General features: G+C 40.8%; 2 protein-coding genes across 4 annotated transcripts in view; one reads left to right on the top strand and one right to left on the bottom strand.

Annotated features, from left to right (window-relative positions):
• Positions 1-1,389: 1,389 nt before the first annotated feature.
• Positions 1,390-7,213, bottom strand: DBI (diazepam binding inhibitor, acyl-CoA binding protein). The gene is made up of 4 exons (XM_027854667.1): positions 7,104-7,213; positions 5,407-5,524; positions 2,875-2,937; positions 1,390-1,704 (listed from the first exon to the last, which is right to left on the bottom strand). Exons 1-4 carry the CDS (start codon positions 7,110-7,112, stop codon positions 1,631-1,633), a joined length of 264 nt encoding a protein of 87 aa, XP_027710468.1. The 5' UTR covers positions 7,113-7,213; the 3' UTR covers positions 1,390-1,630.
• A 237-nt stretch (positions 7,214-7,450) lies between these two features.
• The window catches only part of CUNH2orf76 (chromosome unknown C2orf76 homolog), a 59,841-nt gene continuing 45,429 nt past the window's right edge, over positions 7,451-21,862 (top strand). The window contains exon 1 of one of the 3 annotated variants that reach the window (XM_027854719.1): positions 7,451-7,510. Coding sequence is in view for 2 of the 3 variants with exons in the window: in XM_027854720.1 (XP_027710521.1) it covers positions 8,495-8,589 (95 nt within the window). In the remaining variant the exon portion in view is untranslated. Of the gene's footprint in view, positions 7,511-7,893; positions 8,590-21,862 lie in introns of those variants that run through there. The other 2 variants (XM_027854720.1, XM_027854718.1) reach the window with 2 other exon arrangements.

Genomic DNA, 21,862 nt, shown 5'->3' with positions numbered 1-21,862 from the left:
GGTGTACTGGGTCCTCCTCTCTATACTCACTTGGGTGACCTCAGGTGATCAAATTACATTCTCTATTCAGATGACTCCCAGATTGTATCTCTCTTGAGCAGTCCTATGTCACAAATTGTCTACTGGACATATCCACCTGGATATTCCAGAGGCATCTCAGACTCCAAACACTGAAACTATAACTCGTTTCTAGTTTCCTTCTAGTTTTATCCTTCTAGTTACCCAGTCTTGGTATGATCTTCACTTTTTTTCACATATGCAGTTAGCTGACAAATCTCCCTGATCTCCCCCCTCCCCATCTCTCACATAGTCACCACTCTATTTTTGGACTATTACAGTAGCATCTCAAGGTTCTCCCACCCATCCTCTAGCTATTCTCCTAAAACACCGATCTTAATGTTATCCCCTTACTTGATAAACTCCAGTGGCTTCCTATGGTCTCTAAGACCAAACATTAACTTCTCCATTTGGCATTGAAAGCTCTTCCCACTTTTCCAGTCTTCTCACACATTTTTCTTCCTGGAGTACTTAGATAAAACCATACCAGCCCAGTTACTGTTCTTCACACAGAACGCTCCACCTCCAGGCACTAGCTTGCCTGGAATGCACTCTCTCCTCACCTCTAACTTTTGCAATCTCTGGCTTCCTTTAAGAGTCAACTCAAATGTCACTTTCTACATGAATCAACTAATCATTCTTTCTTGCTACAAGTTGTCTATACTTACTATATATGCATATATATTGCATATACATAGTTTCCTCCATTATAGTCCTCGAGGGTAGGGGCCATTTCTCTTTTGTCTTTGCTGCCTTGGTGCTTAGACCAGCACCTGGTATACAGGAAGTGCTCAAAACTGTTTCTGAGTGATCTTCTATGCTCCTCTAACTGAACATAATTGCTCCTCTCTAATCATCTCTCTCATAATCTGTTTGTACCTCAGTGGATTAAAGTGTGTTGGACTTGGAGTTAGGAAGACCTGAGTTCAAATCCTCCCTCAGACACTTCCTAGCTGTGTTACCCCGAGCACTTAACCTCTGTCTGCCTCAGTTTTCTCACCTGGAAAATAACATCTTGCAGGGTTGTTGTGAAGATCAAATGAGATGATAGTTAGAAAGTCCTCTACAAACCTTCAAGTGCTATGTAAGTCCTAATTATTAGGAGATTTCTCACATATTGCCTTTTATTAATATATTTTTATCTCTCCTATTAGATGTTAATAAACCTCAAAAGGCAGGCACTGGCAGAGATCCTTGCATGTATTAAATGCTCAAATGTTTGCTGAACAAATGAGCTTGATTTCTTCCTCAGTCCCTAATAAAGAATGGCATAAGCTGAAGTGTGTAGGATAGGTGGTAAAATTCCCTTAACTTATGGGCCACCCACAAGGCTTAAAGTAACAAATGCACTTTATTGATTTACAGATTAAAGAAAGCTACTGAGCCAAGATTAGTAACTGCTTCGATCTCCAATTCAACAGCTATACAACGTGATGGGCCTAGAGTAGCCATGCCAACTTTTACTGCTGCACATTATTTACACAGGCTTGACTTTGATCACAGGATTAGGAAATCAAAGCATTATTTTAATTTGGCTTTCGAGTGCATGGCTGATGTCTGAATCCAGGTTCTTTTATATTCCATATTTTCCTTTTAGTTCTTCCACTTTTGCAATATAAGCTTTCATGGAATCTTCTTTGGATTTTCCTGTAAATCACCACAGAGATTTTGTCAGGTACTGAAGAAAAAAAAAAACCTGAGACAACTTATCTGCATTTTGCCCCCATGTTATTATGGCTGTTTGTATTTCGAGCAATGCTATACTGGCATTACTGATTAAGTGTGTCTTCAAACTTGCTGGAAGATAAGGTTCACTCACAGTCAATAAAATCTAACGTAAGTGAGTCACAGGGACTAACCCCCACCCCACCCCCACCCCCGAAGTTCCCACAGCTGAGTCTGGCCTGCTGGGCATGCAACCCTTTCAGGATTTGCCCCTCCCAGAGTCACTTAGTTGGGAGTGGAGAGACCAAACTAGTAGCTAATGATGCTGGCTCTTGTTCAAGCCCTCAGGCAAGAGCAGCCAGTTCTTTGAGAGGGACAAGGCAGATCTTTGTCTTCCTGCTCCAACAGTAAGAATACTATGTGGTCAAGGGTTATGCAAGTGAAGAAGGGGACTATTCTGTTCAGAAGGTGGGGGGTACAGCACACTGGTCATGAAGGGAAGCAGGACCTCTGAGTAACAATTAGTTAAATAATAATGGAGAAGACTATTCTTTATTTTTCAGTTACTTGAAAATTCTAGAGGTTTGTTACAGTCCTTTCTTGAGCCCAAAGGCTTCTCATTTGTATGATGACAGAGGCAGCATTCTGGAATGAGTGAACAGGAACACAGGCCAGCAGGCACCTCAGTGCCAAATCAGCAGTCCCTTTCCCAGGTTTCTAGTAGTCATATGATTAAACAGGGGCTGGGACACTTCCTTGTCGATGATGCCAGGTAGGTTTCTAGCACCCACTAGCAGTCTTGTCACTGGTGGTAGCAGAGGTGGTTACAAGAGAATGATGAGTGCATCCCCATTGGGTTCAGTTGAAAGCTCACTTTTTTACCCTGGGGAAGAAATATCTACAAATGGATAGCATCAGCTTTGATATTATCAACATACTTCTAGTGGCGTAGCCACCTCCTCTCTACCACAAGGGGGAAAAGTTATCACAGGAAGTTAGTGACTATTTATTCCTTGAACACTTCAGGCACAAGTCCACAGTTTATTTTCTTTGCCAATGCTCTTATTAAGTGTTGATCTATATTGCCTAATGAAAACTCCCTTTCAGGACTGAACTATGCAAGATCTAATTAATTAAAACATAGATGACTACCTTTCAAAGAGTTCCAGGCATCCCACTTAGCCTTGCCTTTGAAGTCCAACATACCAGGGCGATCTTAAATGAAGGTGGGAAAAAAAAAAAGGTAAGTTAGTTACCTGAGGAAGGATTATGATCCAAAAGGCACACACTACATACACACTACAGTAAGTGCTTACTGAATTGAGCTAAGGTTTTCAGCAACTTTCCTGATAAAAGGAAACTGTTGCTTTAAGTCCACCTGAATCTTAAGGCTCTGAAGTAGATTTCCTCCCTTACAAACCTGACAAAATGGGGGAAAGATTGTTACAAAATATTAATCCCAAGGTTTCTTTGAAGTAAATCTTGATTTCACGCTAGTAGACTGTACATATAGGAAATTCAAAGTTTTTAAGTTTCCATTCCGCTGTCAAACCAAATCAAAGGGATCCTGGCTCAATAGACAGTGCACATGCCAAGAGAAGGGGACAACCAAATGCTGTACCTCCCAGCACAGCCCAGATTTTGAAAGGAGCCAAGAGTGGGCAATTACAAGCTGATGTGGAACCATAACCCTCCAGCACAGCTAATGAGAAGAGATTTGTCCAGATGGGGATTGCTATTCTAACACCAAAAGACGAGTTGTGTGTTATGTCATCGAGTCAGAGCACTGTCCCAGCATTCCTTAACCATTTTTTAAAGCATTTGGGGCTCCATGGAGGTGCTTTTCTGGAAAGGAATTCTCCATGGAAAGGCACTTCGGCCACTCCTGGGGCAACTCTGGAGGGTCAAGTCCACCTAATACTTCATGCATAAAACTATCCCAGGCTACCCTGGCTCAAAATTAAATGCTTATTGTCTGGACCATGCAACACCACACTTGATTAGATTCTGCTTTGTCAAAATTCACACATTTTTAGCAAGAGAGGACCTCAGAAGTCATCCAATCCAACACCCTCCTTTTACAGATTAATGAGTCAAAAAAAAAAAAAAATACTAACAAGCTGAGACCCAGAAAAATTAAGCAAAGCCCAAGGGATTTGAACCCCTGTCCCCTTCACTCCAAATCCAGTGCCCTTTCTACTTTACCATGCTACCTAAAGCGAGAAGGGACATTCTAGTTTACTTCATTTGTACATTACCTTATTTGATCCTCAGGTGTGCAAATATCCACATTTTAAAGAGTGAAGAAACTGAGGCTCAGAGTAAGTGACTTGTCTGAGGTTACAGAGCTAGGAAGTAACTGTGCTGGAACATGAATCTAGGTCTTCTGAATTCAGGTCTAGTGTTCTTTGCAGAACATCTTATTTTGTGTCTAAATCTCCAACTGGACTATAAGGTTCTTTTTAAAAGTAGTGATTATACCTTTTTCTTCTTGTCTTCTTTCCCTAGTGCCTTGCACAGTGCTGGGCATACAACAGACACCCAAATAAGATCTACAAGAAGTAGTTTCTCTATAAGGAAGAGGAAATTATTGGTGCTCAGGTGCCACTGTTCTAGAAAGATCCTCCCCTAAATTGTCCTGACTGCCAAAACTGTATCACTAAGCTTTCTTGCTTCAGAATGCAACTTTGTTGAAATAGCACCCACTGGTCAATGAAGGACTCTGAGGGACTCAGGAGCAAATCAAGGTCTCTCAACAATGGCGAGTCCACGCTGCAAAGCCAACAAACTCTAAGGTTTCACTAGCCAAGATACAAGTCCACAGAACATTCTGATATTTTGCAAACATTTCTTGGAATAGAATCTTTAATACCAAGTTCTGCCTTCTAATCCTTCCTTGTCACACATCATCTTCTGCAAAAGCACGAAAGGACAAATCAGAGCACTGCTGGGAGTCAAGGAAAGAAGATGATAAAGGTAGTGAGAGATATCAGAAATATTTGTTCTGTAGCGCTCCCCTTTTTCTTTCCTACTCTGGGAACTCTCCATTACGAAACTCTCTGAAGAATCTAAATGTAAGTTTCACAAGAGGGATAATCTGGGCTCTCTGCTTCTTTTGCTCCAGTTTCACCCTCAGGGGATAGTAATGTAGAAAGAATGAAGGATTTTGAGACAAATGTGGCTCCAAATCCTGATTCTGTTATTTGCTCAGTTTCCTCATGAAACTAGATAAATCTTCCAAATCTAAATCTCTAATCCTATCCCCAAGACAAAAAGAGAGGGGAGCTCCTGTTGGCTATCAAGATGGATTTTCTTATTAGTGGTCAAATGCTCCCACCAGTGACTTCCCTGGCTTTGTTCTTTTCTAGCTTTATCATTTTTATGCTACTTTTGCCATGGAGACACTGAGTTAGGTTTTTGGAGAACTGTACAGTCTGTAAGTATAATGCCATAGAAATGTGATGATTACTTCATAAAGTCCCTTCATCCTCTTTTAGTTTAAAACCAATCCACAATATGAGTTCTTAATAAGTATTACACTGAACATAAGGGACAGCAATTACTTTCAAAGGAACAAGACTATTTCCACAGTTTAAGTTGTCTCATTATTAATTCAAAATTACCCTATTTATCAATAACCAACTTTCCATTAATGCAGAACCATCCAATTACATCCACCAGTACCTGTATTTACATCTCCGACTGTGGCTTGTTTGTAGTGGCTATAGATAAACAACATCTCCTGGTCATCTGGTTTGGACTTCAGGTTTTTGACTTCTTCTGCAGCTTTGTCAAATTCAGCCTAATTGGCAGGAAGAAAGGAAGGAGAAAATTAACTCTCTTACCTTTGGTCACTCAAGGTTCAAGGCTAATGCCCCAGGCACCAGATGAATTTAGAGTCTAGAAGGCCTGTGTTCCAATGGGAAATGACCCTGGACAATTTGCTTAATCTCAGTCTGATTCAATTTCCCCTTCGGTAAAATGGAAATAATAGCCCCTACTTTCCAGGATAAAATGAGATATCCCTAAGGTGCTTAACAAACCTTAGAACCTTATATAAATGCTAGCTCTGCCAACAGTTTTCAGGAAAAAAAAAGATGCAGTGGAAAGACCACCGGATTCAGTCAGAGAAACTGAATTTTAACCTCAGTTTTGCTGTTGACCACCATGTATGACCTTGGTCAAATCCTTTGGACAAAATTTCCCCATCTGTAAGAGTTGAATAAGGTGATCTTTTAAGGTCCCTTCTAGCTCTCGATCCCAAACTGGGGAACACTTTATACACTGAGAACACAGTTGTCAATCCAGCCTTTTTCAGCCTTGGCCTGGAGAGGTTCTATTATAGTCAATATACTAGAGTGAGAGCTGGATTTGTAAGGGTGGGGAGTGGGGGTGGGGCTGAGGTTTCAAGAGGAAGAATGTAGGCACGAGAGGCAGCTGAGAGGAGGACAGTGTGCGATGAAGGTGCAGATGTCCATCTGCTGCACCCAGAGAGGGCAGTTGGAGAGCTCCTCCCTAGGCCAGGGCCGGAAGGGACAAAGCACTCAGACACACACATGTGAACTTTGTCCTACCGCCCCAGGGGGCTCTGCAGGGCAAGGAGGAAGAGTGTGAACTGAGGCTCCAATCCTGGGCGTCTCCTCTCTCGAGACAGGCTTGCTGGGCTGTCTGCCATTCCTTTTCGACATCCTTCTCCCAAAAGGCATCACTCCCTCTACTTTACACAAAACCAAACCCTTCCTACCCCACTCCAGCCAGCACAACCTGCTCCTTGGCTCACTGCCCTGGATCTCTGCTCCCCAGCATGCTTCCTTGTCCACACCAGCGTATGGACCCCCTCTGCAACCTTCCCTCGTCCCAGCTCCCTTATGCTCCTTCTAAGCCCTCCAGGATCCCCGGGGCAATGGAAAGAAAGTTTGGCTTCAGGAGCCAGGAGTCCCAGTTCGGACGCTTAACTTGCTGTGTGACTGTGCAAGTCAATTCCCTTCTCTGGTCCTCAGTATCCTCATCGGCAAAAATATGGGACTGGATTCTTTTAAGATCTCTGCCAGTTTCACGGTTCTCCTTCCTCCCTTCCCCAGGGCCCCTTCACTGCCCAGGGGGTACGAATAACTCGGGCTGACCACTGGGGAGGAAACAGGCGACAGCCCACGGACAACCCTAACTTAAAAGAACCCAGTTAGAGGAGGGGAGGACGGCCGGGGGAAGCTGGGGAAGAAAGGCGGCGGCAGTCCCGGGACCAATTTCAGCCCTTGTGGGGGCTGGGGTGGACAGCCAACACTCTACCCTCTCGCAGGCAGCCCCTTTTACCCCGGTCCCGTCTTCCCTCCTCCCGCCCCTCGGCGATCCCCGGCTTTCCAGCCTGGCTGGATGCCTAGTACCTGAGACATGCTGCCGGCTGAGCGAGGCAAGGAGGATGAAACGAGACCTTCCACCTTACACCCGCACGCGAAACCTCGCAGGCTGGCCTGAGCCCGCTCCCCGCCTCCGGCCCGACAGCAACCTCGGCTCGGCTCGGGCGACTTCAGCGCAGCCAATCGGAGCCCGGCCCCGCTTCGCAGGGGGCGTGGCCTAGAAGGGACACTCCTCCCCCCTCGGCGCCCCTCCCTTCTCCTTGGTTGCATGCTCCGGGGCTGTTGGCTGGGCCGGGGAAGCCGACGCGTGCCCGCGGTTGGAGTCGGGCACAGCGAGGGAGGGCGGGGGAGGAGGAGCGAGAGGAGGAGGAGCCGGGGAGCCGAACTGGACGCTGGGAGGCGGGCGGAAGTGGAAGTGGCGCGCGCTCCGCACAGTAAGGAAGGGGAGGGGGCGAGGCGCGGTGCGGTAGGCGGGAGGCCGGTGGTCGAGTGGAGAGTAGGCGCTACCTCCTGGAACAGGAGACTTCAGTTTTAGGCCTCCTGCCATCCTGTTCCTCCGCTCTGGGCCGTGGGGGGGCGGAGAGGAGCCGGAAGCTCGTCTTTGACCTTAGCTTGACCGCGCTGGGGTCGGGGCCGGAGGGCAGGGGCAGGTTACAGGCTTGGATTCCTTCCTGGGGCCCTAGAAGGGAAGGGCGGGAGCCCAGGCCGAACCTTGGGGCTGGGGTCTTCAGCACACTCCCCTTGAGGAAAGGTTGCGGGTGCTCGGAGTCCCGAGCGAGAGACTTCCCCTCCCCCTTTCCCTCCCCCTCCCCCTTCCCCCCCCCTCGTACCCACGGGGATAGAAAACAGTATGTCAGAGATACGCAATAGTTAAAGTATTGCCTCTTAGGTGCAAGGAATTTTCTTGGCTGCCCGAGGCCTAGAGGAAGCCTGTGCGTGTGGCCTGGGGGGGCGGGGCTCATATTCCGGGTGGAAACTCGATTCCCTAAATTTGTTGTCCGCTTCCTTTGCGGGCACAGCTGCTTCTTGGCTTGGGTGGTGGTTAACCTTGGCACCACAGTTCATCTGCTTCTTTCTCTTAGTTTGATTGATCTCTACCGTAAATTAGTAGTTCAGACTTGTGCATAGAACTAAATTGTTGTAAGAACGAGCTTTTGTAACTAAGGGTAACCCCCAGTTCATAAAATAGCTTTGGAAGTTTGCTGTTTGGGACTCAAACGATGTTTGAAATTCATGGTTAGCTTTTCAGGCCTGCCATGGATGGGGGCAAGGAGATGGAAGAATAATTTTATTTTCTAGTTTAGGGGCTTAGCCTTGGGGAAATTTTAAACAGATGAACAATATTTTGCACTCCCCCATTGACTTTCTGCATCCCTGTCCTACCTGTTGGTAACCTTCTCTTGGACTTCAGTTCTCTAATGCCTCTAAATGTCTCCAGAGGAACTATGATGAATCATATTATGTACCTTGATGGATTCAAGGTGCTGGAAGAAACTTTTTTGGATATGGCCAGGTGAATTTGCTTTTGTTTTTTGTTTTTCTCTTTTTATTTGTGATAGGGGTGTTGTGGGGAATGGGTGGGTTTGTTAGAGTGATTCCAAAAGAAAAGAAAAAGATTTAAAGGGACCATTTAGACATCTTTTTAAAATGAGAACAGAAGGAAGTGCAAAACAAGTATGACAGCTTTGGAAGTATAACATGTTGAATTTATTACAGACTTTAAAGAACGTGGCATGGAATAAAGATTTATTGTTAAAATCCTCTTTGTGTTCTATCTTATATAAGTTCAGAATAAAAAAAAACTTTAAATCGCTCATAAAGTGCAATATCTTTTAAAAACTATAGTTAGAAAATGGTCCAGGATCTTTTTAAAACAATCAGCTTGAATCAGAGCAGATGTATATGAGATGGTTGCTCTGGAAACAATTGAATGTAAACTTTAGTTTTCCTAACACCCAATAAGCTATTGATTAGGTGATAGGAGCCAATAATTTTACACAAATAGAAGAAAATAGAAATGAGTAAAGACTAACAGGAAAACTTTCGATTTCAAAGTTCATGCTTGACCCTGGTCTTTTCATCAGGATACTTTAAACAGTCTTTTATTCCATTGAAGGTAGTATAATGTTCTATTGAATTTATATATGCACATTGACACATTTGCAATTGAACAACTAAGCACATTGGGATCTTGTGTTTTCCACGTTTTTAGTTAATTGTAGATCATAGCATTTATGTGGTTCTTTAAAGTCTGCAAAGCACTGTACAGATCTCCATTGATAGCAGGTTTGTGATCAGGTATGCCCTTGAGTCTTATACATTATTTAGATGTAAAGTAGGCACATAGGTTGGTAATTGTTGGTGTTCCCTTAGTCACCTTTTTTTGGTTTAAATGAGGGCTGAGATTTTTTTGCCCCCCTCCCACGTAGTAGGTGTGAATGGGCTTAGAGATAGAACAATTGAGGAACTTTGAACAATAGGAGTAACAGATTTTTTAGAGAAGCGTAAAATCAAAAAGAAAAGCGCTTGTCATTTGAAGAGGGTGAGGGGTAAGAGGTTGACAGCCTTAGTACTGCATTGCTAAGTACTGATGATTGAAGAAAGTGAGAAAAATCTCCGGGAATATGGTTGGGTGGACCTTCTGGTAAACTTATGGGAGGATGTGGTTGGCAGTTGTGCATAATGGACAAACTTGAATCAGTTGGAATTTACATACTTGTCAGAAACAGCTAAAGTGAGGAGCTCAACATCAATTTGAGTAAAAATCTGTTGTAAAAACCTGGACCCAGCATCTTATCCTAGAATTATAGTAGACCTGAAGCAATTTTCAAGTGCATTTTTTTTGCACAGTATTCCCTCTTAATCAAATCTATTAGTCCTGTAAATCTGCAGTAGGGGAACGCTTTAAACATTTCTATTTTACTACCACATAGTGCATTTAATAGAGTAGAAAAGAACATTGGACTCAGCAAGTAGACCTGTATTCTTAGTTCTGATGCCATCTTAATTAGCCATGTGACTGTTTTTGATTTGAGATGTCAAGGAACAGGGACACAGATATACTTAATCTGCCACAGCGTTTTTGTTTTTGGCTGGGCAGTGGGGTTAAGTGACTTGCTTAGGGTCACACAGCCAGTGTCAAGTGTCAGGCTGGATTTGAACTCAGGTCCTCCTGATTCCAGGGCCGGTATTCTATCCACTGTGCCATCTATCTGCCCCCAGAATTTTTTTTATAGTATGCAAACCAATTTAGCAGACAAAGTCCTTTGTACAAGAAGGGCATGAGATATGTGCTGCTCTTCAGGTTATTTGTTATACATACCTTGCTTAGCTGAATTATAGTAACCAGTGTGTGCTAGCTTTGGCTACTTACTACTGAGGTGTTCTGGATGTCTGAAGATAGGATGTTGAGGACAGGGAACTGCATATTCCAATCTAGGGTAAGCAAACTAGCCATCTTTGAATACTTCTATCACAAGTAGACAAAATTAGGTTGAACATTGGTGAGTTGTAGCATTCCTATGGAGGTAAGCCCTGTACTTAGGGACATCATCAGCCTTCTTTTGTTCCACCTTCCCCTCTGGATGACGACATTTATGTCAAAGATGTTGGATGACTCAATGTCTCTGAGCCTTACTTTCCTTATCTGTAAAAATGAGGGAGTTAGACTGCCTAAAGTTCCTTCAACCTCTAAAATTATCTCAGTTGGAAATATGTAACTTTGATCTAGACAAGAATGGCTTTGTTCATTATAACTAGGTGAGGTAGGTAGGGAAGTTTTATTATTACTTTTTTTGGATGAAGAAATTAAAAGTTAAGAAAAGTTGTGGCTCACCCAACATTTAGGGGGCCATAGTGGCAAGTTTGCTGGATTAAAGTAAGAGGACCTAAGTTCAAATACCGGTTCTACTACTCGTTGATTACTTATGTATCCTTAGGCCTCAGTTTCTTCACCTGAAAATTTGGAATGGGTTAGGATTAGATGGTCTCTTAAGATGCCTTCTAGCTCAATATCTTCGATGCTGATCGGGCATTATTTATTCCTGTATAAGACTATACTGCCTTTTCTGATGCTAATAGTTCTTACACATGATATAGTCTTAGATTTTGAGCTTTAAGGGACCTCAGAAGTCATTCAGTCCTCACAGATAAATAACGGAGGCCCTGAGAGGCCATGTGATTTGCCCAAATGATAGCATTTATATATTACTTTAAGGTTTGCAAAGAGCTTTACAAATATTTTGTCTTGTGTGCATAAAGCCCCTGGGAGGTAAGTGCTATTTTGTCCCATTTAAGAGCTAGGGAAACTGAAGCAGACATAGCTAATAGATGCATTTGAACTCTAGTCTTCCTGACTCCAGGCCCAGCACTCTTAACCTGTTGCACCACCTAGCAGCCTAGGTAGTAAGTGGCAGAGGTGGAATTCAAACTCAGGTGTTGTAACCGTAAATCCAGGTGTTTTTCTAAGATACCATAGTGCTTCTCACCACATCAGTGTCTTCTATCACTTGGCTTCAGTACCTGTTTTTCTCCTTTTTTTTTTTTTGTAGAACTACCCTTTGGACCCTTTAATGTGATACAGTTCTACTAAAAAGTTTTTTTTAAAAATATTTTTATTAATTTATTTTTAGTTTTCAATTATCACTTTCATACGATTTTGAATTTTAAATTTTTCTCCCCCTCTCTCCCCTACTAAAAAGTTTTTGTTTTTGGCATCACTGTTATTATTTCCTGTCCCTTCCCCCTCCTCACATTAAGTTCTTGTAACTTGCGAGAAGCACAAGTAGGTAAGCAAATTATCCACACTTTGGTGGTGTCTGAAAGTGTATGTTTTATTCTGTACTTGTACGTTGTTGTCTGCCAAGAGACAATGTGATTTATCATCACTTTTCTGGATTCATGATTGATCATTGCATTGATCATAGTTTTTAAGTTTTTCAAAGTTGTTTTCCTTTGTGGTATAATGGTCACTCTAGAAATTGTCTTCCTGGTTCTACTCATTTTGTTATATAACAGTTCATGTAAGTCTTTCAGGGTTCTCTGAAGTTATTTCTTAGAGTATAATAAAATTTTATTACAGTGAGTTTCCTGTTTAAAAAAAAACCCATGTTTTGTAGAGTTAACTTAGATTTTGAGTTAATATTGACAATTGTAAATAGCACAGATTTGGGGCTTCTGCTTTGCCTTTGTGTCTCTTTAGGCTATATTCCAGATTAAACCACTGATTACTCATTTTTTTTTTTTTTTTGAAATTGAAATGCCTTATTAGAATAGGTTTGATTGCAAGATAATTTCCCAGAGCAAAAAAAAAAATCTATATAGTATATGTAGGAGTATGTATATGTTTGGAATTTCATAATAATACTTGGAGTTAATGGGCAACCCCTTGGAGTGTGTTGCTGGTCTGTTCTAGAAATTAGTGCTTTAATGAAGCAGTCAGTAGAGAGCCAGAAGACCTGGATTCAAGTTCTGCCTCTGACACATTATGTCTATGACCCTGGGGAAGTCACCAGGCAGCTCCCTAAATCTATAAGTTTTAGTGCTGCCAGGCTGATTTGGTAGAGGGGGTTTTCTCACTAGAAGCTTCCTATGTCAATGAAATCATAGGCTGGGCCAAAACAAAGAAATCAGTACTTTCAATAGATACCTCTCCCCAGTTATACATAGAGGCAGATTCTCAACCTTTGGGTTTTTTTTTTTTCTTTTTGGTGAGGCAAGCTGGGTTAAGTGACTTGCCCAGGGTCACACAGCTACCAAGTATCAAGTGTCTGAGGTCATATTTGAACTCAGGTTCTTCTGACTTCAGGGCTGGTGCTCTATCCACTGCGCCACCTCACTGCCCCTCAGAATAACATTTTTAAATGAATAAAATAAAATATGTAGGATTTCAAAGGAAGCCAATTATATTGAAATATGCCTGATAAAATGGTTGGCTATAGCCCTGATTCTAGCAATAGAGATGGGTGTTTTGGATAAGGCATCCTTCTCCTCATTTAGCTTCATATACCTCAGTAGGTCAGTTGTAAATGTAGTCCTTGGGATCAGTGAATCTTAGAATTTTCAGGTACCTTGGAGGTTATTTAGTGACCCCATATCTTAAGCATGGATATCTTCTAAAGTAGCGATGATCTCATGTTTATGTAATGATTAAAATATGTGAAGTATTTTCTTCACAGCAACCTTGGGGTGTATACAGTGGAAATGTTATTCTCATTTTACAAATGAGAAGACAGATTCAGAAAGGGGTTAGCCTTGTGGTCACATAGCTAAGGCAGCATGCAGTCTCTAAAGAGAACCACTGATAGCCCATTCTGGTACTGGATTGCACTAGCTGTGATTACATACATGCCTTAGTACATTGTAGGCTGCTTTTGTAAACAGTGCTGATTTGCTTAAAAATTACAATATTAAAAACTACTTGATAATTTCTGCCTCTGTTTAAATAGTAACACGACTCAGCTGTCTAGAATGGAATCAAGAATACGGAAGTAATTTTAAAAAGGCCTCTGACTAGCCAGAATCAGTCTTCCCAGCCCCTTTTCAGAGTTTTACCTTTTCTTAGTGCTAATAATAGTTAACATATATAGAGCACTTTAAAGTTTGCAAAGTGTTTTATCTGTACATTTCATCTTCACAGCAACCAGGTAAGTTAAGTGCTGTTATCTTCTTTTTATAGAGATAAATAAATAGATGGACAGATTTAGCCATTTACTAAGTACAGTCAATCCTCAACTTTTGAGGGGTAACATTCCTAAAAAACCTCGCAAAAGTAGAAAAACACAGATGTTAATAAATTGAACCTATGAAAATAGGGATTAGGTTCTTGAGATTTCCAAAAACTGTAATCTTTCACTAGAGATTGCTGAGAATACTTTTCTGCATACAGTTCTTTATAACAAAACTAATTCTGAAAATGTGCACTTTTCTTTACACAGTAACCTTGAAATAACCTATTAGATACAGGGAAGAGGAGAGGCAGGGGTGGGGGCAACTATGTCCTGTGAGAGAACAGCAGTGATCACCATCTCATTTACCCACAAACTTAGCTGCTTTTCCATTTTTTCAGTTCCCTCATCATGCACTTGAGAGGTTACTTTAGCACTTTCTGGAGCAGATTCATGAATACTTTCCTCCTTTTTTTGCAGATATAAACTTGCACATGTTGTGCCTCTTAATTCTTTTTCTCTATTGTGCATAGCTTTGAATGTGCATGGTTGTCAACACAAGAGTGAAAATGAGGTTACTAATAAAATCATGGGAATGCTTGAAGTTGCAAAAGTTAAACTCATGAATGTTGAGGATTGACTTATACTTACTATGTACCAAACACTGTGCTAAGTGCTGGGCATGCAAATATAAACAAACAAGAACAGTCTCCTGTCGTCAGGAACATGACACATGGAAGAGCAGCTGGAAAGTGGGGAAAGGTGATATCTGCAATGTATGGAGATAACCAGAAAGTGCCATAGAGGCCTAGTTCCAAGGAAAGTATTTTGAAAGGTCATTTATTGGATCCTAGTGTCTCAGGGACAGAGTCCACAGTTCCAGTGGGAGCAAGATAAGGATGATGGCCAGAGCAGTGTGCCCTGTGGTGTGGAGATGGTAGGGAAGTGATGAGGAAGCTGAAGTTTAGAGGGTAAGTGACTTACACAGGCTCATACAATACAATGAATATCTGAGGCAGGTTTTGAACTCAGGTTTTATCCTTCCATCCTTCCTCAAAATCCAAAGCTCTAAAACCCACCAAATTGGTTTTTAGCCCATAGAAAATCAGATATCAGATTCAAAAGCTGGAAGGGGCCTTAGAGAGAATCAAGCCCAATTTCTTTGTTTTAGAAGAGGAGGGATTGAGGCTTAGAGAAATGAAGTGACTTGATCAATTTCACATATATTAATAGAACTATGACTTGGCCCCAGGTTCTCTGAAGTTACATCTGGCTTTCTAGTGCACCACATGTAAGCTACTGACATTGAAATAGCAGCTGCTTAGGAAAGGTTTTAAAAAAAAAAGTACAGCAATCTTGATGCCTTTTATATAGCAGCAAATAATGTTGTACACACTAATCAGCCATGAAGGGGGAATCACTGTATCACAACATTGTGTGATAGTTGATGTTTGTCAACATTCAGCAGCTATTTATTAGGTGTCTGTTGTGTCTAAAATGTGCTAAGAGCTGAGGGAGATAGAAAATGAAGACATGGTTCCTGACCTTATCCACTTTATGCTCTAGTAACCAATTTTTAAACTGAGAATCCAGGGTTCAAGATCTTGTTTGGTGGAAAACTAATTGTTTTTTAGTGAAGCAGCCTGGTACAGGGGCAGGAAAGTAAGATTTGGAGCCAGAGCTCAAATCTGAGCTTTGCCATGGATTACCTATGTGATGTTGGGCAAATTATTTAAATTCTTTGGGTCTCAGTTTCCTCATATAAATGAAGATGACCTTTGAGGTCTCTTCTAGCTCCAACTCTGTGACCTTATAAAGGTAGATATGACCCATTTGTAAATATACAATAACATGATACAAATGACGTCTTTATATAGATGACTTTCAAAGTTAGGTAGACAGCCCTAATCTTTTGTTTGAACTTCAGTCTTGCATTAATAACTGCTTGCTGGACATCTCTACCTGGATATCTCATAGGCATTTCAATCTCAAAGTAGACTAGATGCCTGTTGAGGGGCCTTGAAGCTGCACATCTATGCGGTTTTGTCCCAAATAGAATTTGTATTTCCTTCCAAAAGTCATCCCTTCTTCAAACTTTTTCCCATTTTTTGGTTTTGTTATCTCTTTCCAGTCATAAGTGTATAACATTAGGATCATCCTTAACTCTTCTTTTTCAATCTCTGTATGTAATAAATGACCAAGTCTTGACAATCTTAACTTTTATAACATCTTTTCCACTAACTCTAGTCCCAGGCCCTCATCACCTTTTGCCTGGATTGTTATAATAGCCTTTTAATTGATCTCTTTACCTCCAGGATCTTCACTCCCTAACCCATGGAACACATGGCTGTGTCAATACAGTCTTCAAAACTCTTGAATGGTTCCCAGTTATTTCTAGAGTAAAATGAGAAATTAGTTTGATTGATATTGAAGTCCTTTATAATCAGCATTCCGTTTACTTTTCCAGTCATATTTTGTATAACTCCCCCTCATGCACTCTTTGTTTTAGTTAGACTTTCTTGCTAGCTATGTACTCGTACATAACATTTAGTCTTCGACTTCTGTACCTTGGATAAGTGGTTTTCACTTGATGTTTGAAATACACTCACACACCTGCCTGAAAGAATTTTTAGGTTCCTTCAAAGCACTGGTCAGGTGCTTTGTATGAGGCTTGTATCTTCTATATGAGGCTTTTTAACCTTTTGCAGTCTGTATTAAAAAAAATTTGTTTTAATCAGTCAAGGTTTGCCTTCTCATGTTCCCCTCATCCCTAGTAGAGAATAGAAGAAAAACAAATCTATCACAATCATGTAGAATTAAGCAAAACAAATTTCCCCAGTGGTCAGGTCTAAAAAAATAATTGTCTTATTCTTCATTTTGAGGCCATCTCTCTGTCAGGAGGCAGGTAGCTTGTTTCATCATTAGTCCAGTGGAATTTTGGCTGGTCATTTTGCCGATAAGAGTTGAACACAATAGAATTCCATCACATTTATATACCACCACTTGTTCATCTGTTCCAGAATTTATGAGACCCCTTTAGATTCCCATCATTTGCCATTTCAAAAGAGTTATAAACATTTTTATATATTCTTAGAGTTTGTTTTGCTTAGGACTAATCTTTCCCTTAATTTATTCTCCCTGTAATTCTGCCTCCCCTCTTCCTAGTCCCTTTTCTTGTTTCCCTCTTGAGTGAAATGTATTTCTGTACTCATCTGTAAATATGTGTATGTGTATGTTTATTCTTTCAAATGAGAATAAGGTTCAAGTGCTAGCTGCTCCACTCATCCCTTGCTTCTTGTTTGTATAGCTATCCATGCACCCTGATTATGTGACATAATTTCACCTTTTCCTTCCTTTCTTTCCCCTCTCCTCTCCAATGTATTCTTCCCCTCTCCATTCTTTTAATCACTGAGACATAACAGAACCTCTCCAAGCTCTTGTCTAATGGACTCCTTCTTTGAATCCTGACAATCATAGGATTGAAAGGGAACACGTGTCATCTTCCTGTATTTGAATGTAAGCAGTTTATCCTTGTGCAGTTCTTTATTCAATTCAGTAAACATTTATTAAGTGCCTTTTATGTGCCAGGCACTGTGGTAAATGCTGGGGATACAAATAAGAGAAAGATAGTCCCCGCCCTCAAGGAGCTTATACTCTAATAGGGGAAAATAATACACAAAAAGAAGCTTGAAAGTGGGAGAGGAGATGTCACACCAATAGATACCAATAGATGGGGGCATTTCATTCCATGAAAATGAAACCAAGCAGAGCTGCAGTTGGAGAGTGGAGTGTGTTAGAGAATTCAGATCACGTCTTCTATGAAGGTAGGCTTTGACTTCAGAGAGGAAGAGGCTGAGGGAGGTGGGAAGGTATTGGGTATCTTGTTTGTGTTTACCTTTTTATGTTTTTCTTTACTTCAGTGTTCAAACTTCAGGTTTCTCTGAAGCCCTGGTATTTTCCTCAAGAATGCTTGTAAATCCTTTGTTTCATCAAGGATTCATTTTTTCCACTTAGCATTATGATCAGCTTTGCTGGGCACGTTATTCTTGGTTGTAAGTTCATATTCTTTGTCTTTGGTAATATCATATTCCAAACTCTTTGCTCCTTGAAAGTGGTGGCTGCTAAATTGTGTGTGATCCTGACGGCCCCTCGGTACTGAATTCTTTCTTTCTGGCAGCTTGCAGTATTTTTGCTTTGATCTGGAAACTCTGGATTTTGGCTATGATATTCTTGGGAATTTTAATTTTTTTTCCAGGAGGTTTTTGATGGATTCTTCCTATTTCCACTTTTCCCTCTGGTTCTAAGACATCTGGGCAATTTTGTTTTAAGATTTTTTTTGAACTATGATGTCTAGGGTTTTTTGTAGGTCATGGCATTCATGCAGTCCAATGATTCTTAAATTTTTTTTCTCCTTGATTTGTTTTCCAGGTCAGGTATTTTTGCTATGAGATAACCAACATTTTCCTGAAAATTTTCAGTTTTTATTTATTATAATCTTTTGTTTAACCAGTATTTGGTGGGGGGAAGGAGTCAAGCTGAGGGATATAACCCTCCCCCTTTAAAAGTAACCAGGAGCCAACCATTCTGGAGAGCAATTTGGAACTATGCCCAAAGGGCTATGAAACTGTGCATACCCTTTGATCTAGCAATACCACTGCTGGGTCTATATCCCAAAGACATAAAAAAAATTAGGGGAAAGGATCTGTTTGAATGAAAATATTTATAGCAACTCTTTTTGTGCTGTCCAAGAACTGGCAAATGAAGGGATGCCCATCAATTGGGGAGCTAAACAAGCTGTGTCATGTGATTGTTATGGAATATTATTGTGCTATAAGAAATCACAACTCGGATGATTTCAGAAAAACCTAAGATTTATGTGAACTGATGCAAAGTGAAGTGAGCAGAACCAGGAGAATGCTGTGCCCGGTAACAGCAATATTGTACGATGAAGAACTGTGAATGACTTAGCTATTCTCAGCAATACAGTGATCCAAGACAATCCCAAAGACTGATGAAGCTTAGTATTTACTTCTAGAGCGAGAACTGAGACCCTCTGAATACAGACTGAAGCATGCTATTTTTCACTTTTTCTTTCTTTTTTTATTCTAGTCTTCTTATACAAAATGACTAATATGGAAATGTTTTACATGATTGTACAAGTATATAAATTATATCAGATTGAAAACTGAAAGAAAATTTTCAGCTTTTTATTTCTTACTGCCTCATGGAATCATTAGTTTCTATTTGGTCCATTTTGATTTTCAGGAAATTTGTTGCTTTGGTGGAAGTTTTCTTGCGCCAAGCTGTTAATTCCCTTTCTGATTCTTTCTTCCATAGCGCTCATTTCTCTTCTGATTTTTTTCCGCCTCTGGCACCTTTATTTCATTTATAATTTAAAAAAACAAACAAATCCCTTTTGACTCTTGCTTCATCTTTTCTAAGTATCCTAGTTTGAGTTTGAGCCCAAGCCATGTTTTCCTCTGAGGCATTAGTGTAGTCATTTTTGAGTCATTCTCCTCTGTGTTTGTGTCTCCAGCATCTCTGCCACTATAATCGTTCATTATGGTATAGCCTTTTTTTTTTTTTTCCCGCTTGCCCATTCTTCCAGCCTACTTGCTGACTTTGGACTTGATGTTAGAGCTGGGCTCTGTACTGTACTTCTGGAGGGCATGTCTGGGCTGGTCCTGTTGCTGCTTTCTTTTGGTATTGAGTGTTGTGTTATTTTGGGAACTCAGAGGCAGGCTGGGAACCTGCAAGTTTTCAGTGTTATTAAAATAGCCTGATCCAGGACAAAGTCTGAATGATGCCCCCGTGGTTGGAGCTCTGCAATGTCCTGGCCTGGGTTTGGGTCTGTGCTGGACCCTGCATGGATCAGCCAGCTAGGGAGCTCTTTTGATTCAGAGTAGCAGAACTGTAGGTTCCCCTTTGGTCTGGGATTCCTACCTGGGTTATTGCTGGGCTAAATCCTGGAAGTAAGAGCCTTTTTGTACCTGGGGTCTGAGCCATACCACTGTTACTGCTGCTGTTGTTGCTACTGCTGCTTACTTCTGAATTTCTTCCTTTCTAAGTTGGTACACTGCCCAGGGCTTCCCTACCTGGGAGTGCCACTGTGCCACGACCAGGAACTGAGTATTGGGCAACAAAGCTCCAACTGTCCCCATTGCAGTGCCTGTATATGGGTCTGGGAGTGCCCCAGGCTCTGCACAGCCCTTGGTATGCTCTTGGTCCTACCCTAACTTCATTCCCAGTGTCTGCAAGACCTCCCTATCTCCCTATGCTGAGTTGGGCTGTGACTTTTTCTGGGTTTCCCCGTAAGGATTTTTTTTTTTTTTGCATTATATCTATTTGGAGAAGTTTGTGGAACAGAGCTCACTCTGGGCTTTTTTTTTTCATCATTCAAGTGAAATTTCTTCTTCCAAACTTACTCAAAATGTTTTAATTGCCAAATCTGATGTTCTTTTCTCTGGGGCCCTGCTCATTGTTCATTCTTCTACTTGTTGACAACTTCGTTGTGAAGTGCTGTTTGATCATCCCTACTGTGACCAAAAGCTCTTTCCTGGCTCTACTTCTCTTTTCGCTTTACATTCTTTCACTAAGTGACCTCATTACTCCCAAAGACTTAATTATCTTTTCTGTGCAGATGATGCCAAAATCTATATATCTAGCTACAGTTTCCTGAGCTTCTGTGTTGCATCACATATTTCCTAATGTTCCCTAGGCACCTTAAACTTAATATCAAAAACAAATCATCTTAATAGCCACAACATACGCCTCTTCCAGACTTATTTATTTATTTAATTTTAGGATACCACCATCTCTCTGTTCCTATAAATTCACAACCTTAGTGATATCCTTGACTCTTCATTCACTCCATATATCTAATCAGTTGTCAAAGCTTGTTTCTACCTCTTCAACACTTAATTGCGTGTCTCCTCTCTAGTCACATATCCATAACCCTGCTTCAATCTTCCATCATCTTGCCTGTAACCTTCTACTTGATCTCCCTGTTTTAAGTCTCTCCCCACTCCAGTTTATTATCTGCATAGCTGCTCAAATGATTTTCTTGAAAGGCAGATCTGACCTTCTCATCCCCCTACTCAACCCCAGTGGCTCCCACAACATCTCCCACTCCCAGACCCATGATAAGTGTTTGTAAAAAGACTACCATGAAAATAATTGTAGCTTTTGCACCAATATCAATTGCAGAGAATGAAATAGAGAAATTCTATGAAGAACTTCATAAGAACTTCTGTTTTAAATCATCATACACTTTGATACTTGGTGACTTCACTGCAAAGGTGGGAACAAGTGAGGATGATAAGAAACATATTGGAGAGCAGAGATCAAGAGTAAGAAATGAGAGAGCCAAAGAGTTGTAGACTACTCAGAAGCTTCACATATCTATATCATTCATATTTTCTTTGAGATAAGAATTGGTAGGTTCTGGACAGGTTTAGCACTGAATAACATCACAAAAATGAAATTTATTATATTTAACATGCAGAGAAAGACGTTATATAGATGTGGAAATCATCCCCAAATCATCTGAATGTGTACAGTGAGACCCCTGACTTAGAGAAATTATCAGAATTAGCTTAAAGCTAGAAGAAAGAGTATTAATGAAGAAAACATCTGATAAGCAATTGAAATAACTCAAATCAATCCTAACCTAAACAAATTATTGATCCTGAAAAATGAGTAATGGATAGTACAAATGATTATAATAATTTCATATAAAAGCTAACCAATATAAATCAGTTGCTACAATGAGATTAAAATGTGCCTTATTTATCAAACACTTGACTTGTCAGAGAAATGGCATTCAGTTTAGGAACACTGCCTATCATGTAGTAGGCACTTAATAAATATTTTTTTGTGTGCGTGTGAAAGTATATCCACAAAATATGGATAATGTCTTTATAAAAACAAACACAATAGCAAAGGAAGGCTTCCAGTGTACATGATGAATGTTTCCTTTCAAGGATTTATGGAAAGACGTGGACAAGAATTACACAGGAATAGAAAATATGGAGGAGTTACAATCTGCTTTGGTGGAGAGAGGACTTATGCCAATGAATTTATGGGTCTGGTGAAATTTTTGTCATAAAGTGAATGGTCTGT

Source organism: Vombatus ursinus, unplaced genomic scaffold (genome assembly GCF_900497805.2).
Source record: "Vombatus ursinus unplaced genomic scaffold, bare-nosed wombat genome assembly UNPS02010548.1, whole genome shotgun sequence".
Classification (NCBI taxonomy): domain Eukaryota; kingdom Metazoa; phylum Chordata; class Mammalia; order Diprotodontia; family Vombatidae; genus Vombatus; species Vombatus ursinus.
The sequence above is the reverse complement of the archived record's forward strand: the minus strand, read 5'-3'. Positions and strand labels throughout refer to the sequence as shown.

Excerpts from the sequence above, each read along its gene's own strand:
- DBI (XM_027854667.1), bottom strand. Across the intron at positions 2,938-5,406 it reads AGTCGGAGATGTAAATACAG|ATCGCCCTGGTATGTTGGAC; the intron begins GTACTGGTGGAT and ends CCTTCATTTAAG. Across the intron at positions 1,705-2,874 it reads TGCCTGGAACTCTTTGAAAG|GAAAATCCAAAGAAGATTCC; the intron begins GTAGTCATCTAT and ends GGTGATTTACAG.